General features: G+C 30.2%; 2 protein-coding genes across 2 annotated transcripts; both read left to right on the top strand.

Annotated features, from left to right (window-relative positions):
* Positions 1-6,490: 6,490 nt before the first annotated feature.
* Positions 6,491-7,779, top strand: LOC125848405 (thaumatin-like protein). Its single transcript, XM_049528259.1, has 3 exons — positions 6,491-6,575; positions 6,865-7,328; positions 7,408-7,779. The coding sequence occupies exons 1-3, from the start codon at positions 6,500-6,502 to the stop codon at positions 7,666-7,668; spliced, it is 801 nt and encodes a 266-aa protein (XP_049384216.1). The 5' UTR covers positions 6,491-6,499; the 3' UTR covers positions 7,669-7,779.
* Positions 7,780-9,067: 1,288 nt separating this feature from the next.
* On the top strand, positions 9,068-10,600 carry LOC125848403 (AAA-ATPase At3g28610-like). The gene has a single exon (XM_049528256.1). The coding sequence runs from the start codon at positions 9,068-9,070 to the stop codon at positions 10,598-10,600; it is 1,533 nt and encodes a 510-aa protein (XP_049384213.1).
* Positions 10,601-10,895: the final 295 nt, after the last annotated feature.

The raw sequence follows: 10,895 nt of genomic DNA, 5'->3' as shown, positions 1-10,895 counted from the left end.
CGCATGACACCTGATTATTTTCGGTCCAAACAGTTGGGTTCCGAATTATATTGTCAAGATAATTTGAGTCCATTGAAGTTTAAATATTTCTTGGAATTTATCGACAGACGACAAGTTTTCAGTATGGACCAAGAAAAAAGTCCCATGTTCAGATGCTAACAGTCGTAATTTCCATTCTAATGCCATTGGTCAGGCTATCATTTGCTACATGATACAATTTTTAAATTCACATGTTCCTAACTATGCTCAAAATAATAGTACTTGTTTGTTCGGCATATTCAAGTTGTGAAATCGGTTAATATTTCTTATATTAAATTAATGTACAAATTAGATAAAATGGTTGGTTGTCAACAATAAAAGCTACTCTCTTGTTCCAATTGATATGGTGCCATTTGAATTTTGAGCTAGAATTTTTAAAATAAAAACTATATTTTTAAGTTGCAATAATTAATATTTGACGTATTTTCAAAGACATATAAAAAAAAATTACTTGTCAAAGAAAAAATTATTTAACTTTCAAAATTCAAATGGTGTCCGATAATCGAAATGAAAAAATTAGTTATGAATTTTGAATGTAGTGATAGAAGAGATGTTATGAAGCAAAGAGTGAAGACGCGCATTGAAATAATGATTGGTTTAATTGGGAGTCAAACGGCGCTGATGCTATAGCCAATATGGGGATGGATCCACTAGGCTTTGCTGCTCCTAAGAGACACTAGACAGACAGATATGTCATTATTTAATTACAATAACCATAACTTAATAACTATACTACTAGCTTACTAGTACAATAAATTAAACAAGTTAAGTTGGAAATTAGTTGAAGCATGAAATATTAGCCCCACTTTAATTATTATATTGCATGAGTAATTTTGTGGCAGTGTACCTTTTGGTAACAGTACGAACGCATTCACCGGCCATCTGAATGAAATTTATCGCACATAGTAAAAATTAAACACATGCATTCACACTAAGTACGTACATATTGTCACAGAGATATAATTGTGAGTCCGCAACACTCTCGTCCTAGAAGCGAAAGGGGAGAGAGGGCGTTTATACGAAAAATACTTGCTCAGACTCAATCCATAATTAAGTGTATGTAATTTTTTAACCTCAATTATCAATTAATCATAGTCAATTGACATGGTTTGCTGAACGAATATCCCGAGTACCCGTATGGTGGTCCAAATGTTACCAACTCTAGGTGTATGCAGGGGTGGAGCCCAGAGGTAAGAAGCGCTAAGAGTTTATCAAAATCTTCTTTATTGTAAAATTAAATTACATACAAGAATAAAATTACTAATATGATTCAAATTTCAAATGACTCGTTCTTTTGTTCAATTTATATACGGAAAAGGGTCAAAAATATCTTTGAACTATCCCATATTTATTTAAACTATTTTCTCCAAACATAATATTCTCTCATGTCTAGAAATAGAAAGTCCATGTCTTTCACTTCTTACTATAGACAATATATACACTCGAATATGTCAAAAAGTGGTACATAGAAGAGGTGGAATAAAAGCTACGAAGATACATTTTCATTTGGTTGGTAAGGAAGTAAATGAGAAGGGAGTCCAATTCATTTCCACATGTTAAACAATACTTGAAGAGGTAAGTGTTGAAGAAAATAATAATATAAAATTGAATGCTCAATTATTTGAACTTTGAAGTAACATAATGAGATTCTATATCCTTTCCCGCTACTCCGGAATCCAAAAAAAATATAGGAGGTAAGGTAATACACACATCTCTCGTGATTTCATTAATACTATAAACCTCTCTTTCTATGAACTTTTTTTATATGAGTTTGAATATATATATATATGAGTTTTTGAATTTTGTTGAAAAATATTTTTCGAAAACTAAAGTTGTATTTGGGGATATGTATTTAATTTGAAGTTTTGTGAATAGAACTAAAATTTCACCCAAAAACTGATTTGTACCACTTTATGAAACTTGAATATTTTTTAATATAGATTATTAAAAAAAACTAACCAAATTTTATGAACAAATCATGTAGTTTTTTTTGAAAATCTTACTCCCAAAATCTATGGTTAAACGGAAGCATAATTTTATGAGTGTAAGGTGTATGTGTTAACGGTGTAAAATATATGTAAACATTCACGTCACTTGTTGTGTAAATAGAGAACTCTTAATTGCTGAGTAAACATTAATTTTAGTTCGATAAAAATTAATTATAACTAACATATTATAACATGTTAAATTCCACCAATAGTATTATAAATAAGTCTTTATAATATTAATGTATATAACTTAAATCACAATTAATACTTATAAACGAGACAAATCTAATCAATTAACTTTTGTAAATCTCTTCGGAATCAATCTAATCGACATTCACTCATCCAATTTCTTCAATTAATTTTTGCCTTATAAATATTGGAGCATTAATAAATAAAAGTGAAACATAGAAATAATACAAGAAAATATGGCACGCTACAAAAAGAAATATAAGAATATTCTTAATTTTTTTTTTTCATTTTCAACTGTTGTTTTACTGACCATTAGTTGTTTATAAAGGGATAAGCAAATTGATCAGTCGTATTATTAACTAGTGAATATTTTCGCGCTTCGCGCTGTCATATAATTATTTATTATTTAAATATAATCGAGATAATAACATTGTTTCATGCATATCCTTACAAAATCAATAATATACATTAAAAAATTTCTTTCTAATAAAATAAAGTAAGCATGAAAAATTGAAAAGTAAAGGTAGAAATAAGTAGAAATGAAATTTATATTTAATATAGTTTCTTAATTTTTTTGTTTTTCATTTTTTTCTATTCCTATTATCTAATATCACTTCAATTGTTCATACTTTAAATAATAAGTTCTAGTTTGAAAAAGAAGTTATTTTCTCTCGATTTTTTTTATCATTTTCTCCTTATCTCCGTTTTCTTTCCCTCTTATCCGACTTCATCTTTTTTTGTTTTTTCCAGACCATTAGTTCCTTCAATCCTTCTTATATTTATTTATTTTATTTTATTTTATTACTTTCTTGTTCCCTAGTTCTTGTTGCTAGTCAAAGATTGCACTTTATTTTTAAATAATCAAAAATAAAATTTGTAAAAATATTTTCATCGCCTATTTGAAATCTAAACTCTTTCATCTTTTCCTATCTTCTATAGTAATCGTCTTTTCCTAATTAATTGACAAATTATTTAGTTAAATTTGGACTTTTAAATTAAAATGATAAGTACTAACAAATGAAAGAGATTTAAATATAATAAGTGGTAGTTAACAATGAGTAATTGAAAAAAATGAATAACGTATTGAGGAGAAATATTTTAAGTAGTGACTTTTGATTATTTTTTCGATCTTAATAATAAAAACAGATTAAATAATTTAGGAGAATGGTAAAAAAAAATGAGGAAAAGAAAAATGTAGTCAGAACTCATTCATGTAGTGATGACCTTGATTTAGTATCTCCTTTATACTTTGAATAACTTGTTATAGCCGGTTGACACATTTTTCTTTTCACTTTCTGCAATTAATAGAACAAACTCGTGTATAGCAAAAATGATACTAAGCAATTAAAAAAAAAAGATATATANATTACTTTCTTGTTCCCTAGTTCTTGTTGCTAGTCAAAGATTGCACTTTATTTTTAAATAATCAAAAATAAAATTTGTAAAAATATTTTCATCGCCTATTTGAAATCTAAACTCTTTCATCTTTTCCTATCTTCTATAGTAATCGTCTTTTCCTAATTAATTGACAAATTATTTAGTTAAATTTGGACTTTTAAATTAAAATGATAAGTACTAACAAATGAAAGAGATTTAAATATAATAAGTGGTAGTTAACAATGAGTAATTGAAAAAAATGAATAACGTATTGAGGAGAAATATTTTAAGTAGTGACTTTTGATTTTTTTTTTATCTTAATAACAAAAACAGATTAAATAATTTAGGAGAATGGTAAAAAAATACGAGGAAAAGAAAAATGTAGTCAGAACTCATTCATGTAGTGATGACCCTTGATTTAGTATCTCCTTTATACTTTGAATAACTGTTGTAGCCGGTTGACACATTTTTCTTTTCACTTTCTGCAATTAATAGAACAAACTCGTATATAGCAAAAATGATACTAAGCAATTAAAAAAAAAGATATATAGTTATTATAAGAAAATGATATAATATACAAATATAGTATGAACTAAGGAGAAACTTTTACTTTAAAGTAATTGTTTTGTCAAGCTTTCAAGGTCACTTCACTGGTTTAGCTTTTACTATAACCACGAATAAGTAAATCGCATTATTTTGATTCACATAAAAGAATTTGTCAATACAATTTTCTATTATTCATACAATAAAAATAATAGTTTAAATTACCTGACAAAATGTAGCATCATGAATTTTTCATCTAGCATAGTGGAGAAGTTGTTGGAGCTTTGTTTCTAAACTTCTATCATTTTAGTGAGTGCAAGAATGTAAAGAGGTACAACATTTAAAACCTATTAATAAATGGAAAAATTCTTTTGGCCAGAAAATTTGGCTAGAATATAGCCAGAATGGTATTTTTCATATGCTATTATACCTTTTTGAACATTTTTACTTTTTTAACTTTAATATCTTTTAACTAAAAAATGGAAAAAAGATTAGTTTATTTTAAAATAAAAAAGATATTATAAATTTTTTTAAATTTCTGGCCAAATTTTCTGGCCATTTAACATTATCCTAAATAAATACTATTAATTATTGGGAAGGATAAGGGGACTATTGAAATGAATTATCTGGAGAAAAAAAATACGTGCAAGACTAATGAATACTAATAACATTACTCCCACCGTTCCATATTAACTTAAGCTTTGAGCCCTTTTCCATTTTTTTCAAATTAACTTAAGCTTTCAATCTTCAAGACTATTTTTAAAATATTCTTCCAATTTTACCCTTTAAGTTAGTATTGGAATTAGTTATTATAATTAATGTTTAGTTATTTTTGACAATAATTAATAAGGGTAAAAATAGAAAATTATGTTCAGTTTATATCCTAACCTACTTTTCTTAAACACCTCAAAACTTAAGTTAATATGAAATGGAGGGAATAATATATAATAAATGTTGATTATGGGAAGCCGAAGAGAAATATTTCTGGCAGAAATTTTCGTGCAACATTGATACATATACTTATGTTTATTCTTAAAAATAAGGAGAGAATTCAATATTATGCTTTGATATTTTGTAAAAACTTAAAATGAGGAAAAATGGTAAAAAATATCACAAAAAAAATAAATATGTTTCTAGCCTTTAGAGGCATGCCACATCATCAAGTCTAACATTCTTCTTTATATATATAGATTAGGTACGCAAGGATAAAATCCATCTATAATTCAAAATGAATTTCAAGATATGTAATTTTGTTAATCAATAGAAAGATGAACTTCTCTCAACTGATAGTAGTCAAAAAAATTACACCGTCAGTTTATTTTTTAAAATACTTTCTCATTACTTTTAAAAGATTAACTTCTCTCCACTGACATCGGACAAGAAAATTACACTGCAATAGTGATAATAGACCTAAAATAAAAACTTTGAAATTAGTTATGTATATTCAAAATATCGGTTTAAATAATTAAGAGACCCCCATATTTTTTAGTAAATTAATGAGGCACTCGTAAATTTTAAGGTCTTCGATCGGGGTGATTTTGACAAAAATAACAATTGTGATCCCAAGTGAAGGCGAGTGAGGATGAAGTGTATTTAAACTTTATCCTTAATTTGCTTGATAGAAATATTATCAACCAAAACTTATTCAGGGAGATTATTTTCGATCAGCTTACCTTGGGATCCTTTTCACCGTGTACTATAATCTTTTCTTGATTCTTGACATACCACGAGGAAAGACGTGGAAGAAGATCTGGATGAATTAAAGAAAACTTATTTGACATTCTATTTGTAGTTTAAAAGCTACTCAATATAATTTCTAGTAAAATATTCTTTCTTCTCCTTTTACTTGGAAGTATTATTATTTCTTAAAAGCACTTGAGTGCATCATTATACCTAATTAAGTAAATTCTACAGCTGCCACCTCATTTTATGTTAACCGGAAGAAAAATAATAGTACTACTTTAAGTGGAGAGGCAAGTACACGTTACATAAAAAAAATCTTCCCAATTAATTAACGGCAATAGTTTAATTGTTGTTAAATATGTATTTTTAGCGGCAATTAGCACTTTTTGTATTAATTCCTAAAGTCTTTATCGATATTGAATCTAATGACACTTAACTAATATCGATAAAAAACTTTAGTACTCCTTATTAATGTATCTATTTACTAAAGCTAAAAGTTATTTTAGTTGGAGTAACACATCTAATATCGTCAAAGGTTATTTCTTCTTCATAAAGGCTGTTAAACTTGAAGTAAAATCAAAGAAGGATTTGGATCACTTTCTATTAATGAATTAACATATATATCAAAACTATTATAAATATGCATTCTTTAGCTCCTTGTATTTGTCAAACAAAAAGAAATGCAAATTACGATGAATTTTTCACGGATATCTTTTGCTCTCCAACTCTTCTTTATATGCCACTTCATTACATCAGGTATTTAAGTCTTTGCGACATCCCATCTAATTAAGCACATTTAATCTTTAACTAATTAAAATATGCAGTTTTGATTTCTTTGCTTGTGAATATTTACAAAATTTCAAATTATTGAACATCGATTAATGAATTACTCATTTTTTATGTTATTGTGTTGTGTTACACCATATATATTTGAAAGTCACTTATTTTTTCAGAAAAACATTTTCCTTCGTACCAAACACCCCCATAGTTATACATAATTTATGCAGTACCATATAGTATTTATTATGGAACAATTTTTGTGCAGGTAAACTAAGAGAGGTGGAGGGATGCAGTATTTACATTAGTAACAAATGCCCCTTCCCTATATGGCCAGCAACTGCCCCAAATACGGGCCATCCAGTTTTAGCAACCGGTGGTTTCTACCTTCCATCCGGCGGAATTCGCCGAATTGGATCCCCAGGGGACTGGAGTGGACGCATTTGGGCTCGAACCGGCTGCAATTTCGACGTACCCACCAATCACAAACCGGCCTGTGAAACAGGCGATTGTGACGGAAAACTCGAATGTGAAGGAACTATAGGCCTTCCTCCAGCTACACTAGTAGAAATGACAATACAATATGATAAAAAGCAGCCAAGTTTCTACGATGTAAGCTTAGTTGACGGATATAACCTCCCTGTTTCGGTAACAAATAAGCCTTCATCATCAAAATGCCTTATTAGAGGGTGCACCCAAAACATGAAAGACACGTGTCCACCTGAGCTTCAGGTACGTTAATATGTTGAATTGCATGACCATCTCATATAGACGTATTTTTTAATTTACTTGATTATGATTCTTTTAATAGGTTGTAAATGATGAAGGACAAGTGGTGGCGTGTAGAAGTGCTTGCTTGGCTTTCAATCTTGACTCGTTTTGTTGTAGGAACAAATATGGAAATCCTGAAAAATGCAAGCCGAGTGTGTACTCGAGTTTGTTCAAGAAAGCTTGTCCCTCTTACGTCAGTTATGCTTTCGACACGCCTTCGCCAGTAGTCAGCTGTTCATCCGATCAATTTGTTATAACTTTCTGTCCAGATAAATGGGGCACTGAACATGTATCTGCTTGATAAAATTCGGGCTTAATTACTCTCTAGTTTATACAATCAGCAAGTATTTTATCATCTTTAGTTAGCTGCAATATTGTCATATGTACGCGAAATAAACTTTGATTTTATATTCATAATTTCTTCATCATAATATATGCGCTGTATCATGATCAGATCACCTTTAGGTAACGAATTGTTGGTGGAACTAGTAAAATTGATATGCAACTTCGTTGAGATTAGAGTTCAAAACCGTTGCATGACATTATTAAAAATGACCAAAGCTTAATTGTTTTGAAAATGAGGATGGCCGATGGTTATATTTCCAACAATATTTATTTCTATACGAAGTTTTACTTTATGTTTGTTTAAAGAGAAAATTTTGTATAAAGTTGTAATCAATCTATGATACATCAAAATTTTGGTTAAGCGTTGAATTATTTTTTTAACAAATTAACTTGACTTGGTTCATAGGTGCCCCAAATCGGTTCCATGGATATTATTACCATGTATAAAGTTGTACCATGCATGATTTGTATATAATTAATATGTACATTAATTCTATATTTATTATAGATTGAGGATACACCAACTGACAACTTCAAATTGTTTCTGCTAAGGGGGTGAAAATTTCTTAAGTTGGCTGGCTAAAAAGGTTAAGATTTCATAAAATTCTGGTAACTGGGCCTAATCATTGAAAGCCCAAATTTTATGTAACTGGGCCTAATCGGTTCGGAGCTCAACCCGACCCGGCCTTCTTGAGGTTCATTGTTGTAGATCAATTTATATTAAGTAATGTTCAATTTTGTTATGAAACAATTTTTAAAAAAATAGATTTTTGTATATGCCGGGCGGCATCCTGCAACTACTTTCATTCCAGTACAAATTCAACTTCAAAAACCAAAGAAAAAATATCTTGAGAAGTTTTTTGTTATTGTTATTCCAAAAAATATCATAAATACTCAATTAACTCTCCTTTTTGAAAAGATATTTCCTCTTTAATTTACGTTAGAATTTTTCGTAAACAAATTGATTCCAAATTGAAAAGGTACTAATTTTAGGAATCGAAGACAATTTCTTTCCTTCTTGTAAAGGTTTTCCTCTTTTATTTATATTTATTATAGTAGAAATAGAAGACAATTTCTTTGGTTTTATAATTTAAAAATAGAATACAATAAACCAATTATAATAGTTTGAACTATATTAATAAATGTAAACGGTTTTTTTCTATTACAATATAATTCAAATCCTACTACAATACGACTTGTGGCCTAGTTAAACTAATGAATTTCCTTGTTCTACATGAACTTGGCCACTGACCACTATATATATTATGCCTCAGTTCCAATTCACAAAAATACACACCTTCAAGGATACCAGATGTGAAAAAAAAAAATACAAAATTTAAGGTGGGGATAACACAATGGGAGCATCATTGACTGAAGTAGGATCCAAGCTTGCTGGACTAATGTTCATATGGGGCACAATTCAACAACTATTCCCTCAAATACTCTGCAAACGAATCGAATCCTTCTGGACTCGACTCGAAAATTACTTCTATCCTTATGTTCAAATTACCATTGATGAACTCACCAATGGAAAAACTAACGAAATTTACAGATATGTTGACACTTATTTGGGTACTAAGTCTGTGGACACTGGTGCTAAGTATCTCAAAGCTGAAAAACCCGAAAACAGCAAGTCTTTCGCTGTTATCTTGGACGAAGGAGAAGAAATCATTGATGAATTTGAAGGCGCTACATTCTGCTGGCGCTCTCACAATGAAACGTTCGGTGATAATAATTCTCAGGGGAGTAAAAAAACCCAGCCTACTGAGAAGAAAAGTTACACAATTACATTCAATAAGCAACATCGAGAGATTGTCACGGGAAAATACTTGAAACATGTGATTGAACAAGGCAGGGCAATTGAGTTCAAGAATAAGAAACGGAGGATTTATTGTAACGACAGTACGCTTACTTGGTGGTTGCGTTTGAACACGATGTGGAAGCACGTCAATTTTGAGCACCCTGCAACTTTTGATACTCTGGCTATGGATCCTAAGAAGAAGGATGAGATAATCAATGACCTCATTGCTTTTACCAAGGGGAAGGAGTTTTATTCCAAGATTGGAAAGGCGTGGAAGCGCGGCTATCTTCTTTATGGTCCACCAGGAACTGGAAAATCAACTATGATTGCAGCTATTGCGAATTACTTGAACTATGATATTTATGATCTTGAGCTCACTTCTGTTGAGGATAACTTAGAGCTTAAGAAGTTGCTCATGGAAACAACAAGCAAGTCTATTATTGTCATTGAAGACATTGACTGTTCCGTTGATCTCACTGGCAAGAGAAAGAAGGCAAAAAAGAAGAAGAAAAAGGAAGAAACAAGTGACTCAGATTCGGATTCAGACTCGGACTCTGACTCAGACTCAGACTCAGACTCTGAAGGCAAAAAAAAACTTACTCTTTCAGGGTTGTTGAATTTCATAGATGGATTATGGTCAGCTTGTGGTCAAGAGAGAATTATTATATTTACCACTAATCATGTGGACAAACTTGATCCAGCTTTGATACGTAGAGGACGGATGGATATGCACATTGAGATGTCGTATTGCAGATACGAAGCATTCAAAGTGTTGGCTAAGAATTATTTGGGCGTTGATACACATCCTCTGTTTCAAGAGATTGAACCTTTACTAGAGGAAGTAAACATGAGTCCTTGTGATGTTGCAGAGAGCTTGATACACAAGAATACTTCTGGAGGGATTGAGATTTGCTTGAATAACTTGATTCTGGCTTTGAAAGATGCCAAGGAAAAGGCAATACAAGAGGCCAGGGAGAAGGAAAAACAAGTTTTGGAACAAGTCAAGGAAGAAAAACCCAAGAAAAGTAAAAAGTTGTCAACAAAATTAGTCAGAAGTTATGGCCGTTTTAAAAAGATTTTCAGATGATGTTTTCATATTTATCTTCTTTAGGTATAGGTTTAGTAGTTTTATCATGTTGTTATGTCGGAGTATTCAATTTTGTTTATTATGTGTTTATATTCATTGTTGTTTATTGGTACTAGTAGTTTTATTGTTTTCTTACTTGCGACTCAGTACAGTAAATTTTTGGATCCTTAATTATTTTTACTTGATTTCAAAGGTTACTTTAGTATGTTTTTGCCTTCTGAACGATTAGTTCATGATCCAAATAAAACTTTTATGTTCATTACAGTGTGACAACTGATGATTCTAGTTGACAAAA

Source organism: Solanum stenotomum, chromosome 12 (genome assembly GCF_019186545.1).
Source record: "Solanum stenotomum isolate F172 chromosome 12, ASM1918654v1, whole genome shotgun sequence".
NCBI classification, from domain to species: domain Eukaryota; kingdom Viridiplantae; phylum Streptophyta; class Magnoliopsida; order Solanales; family Solanaceae; genus Solanum; species Solanum stenotomum.
This window is presented reverse-complemented; position numbering and strand designations above follow the sequence as displayed.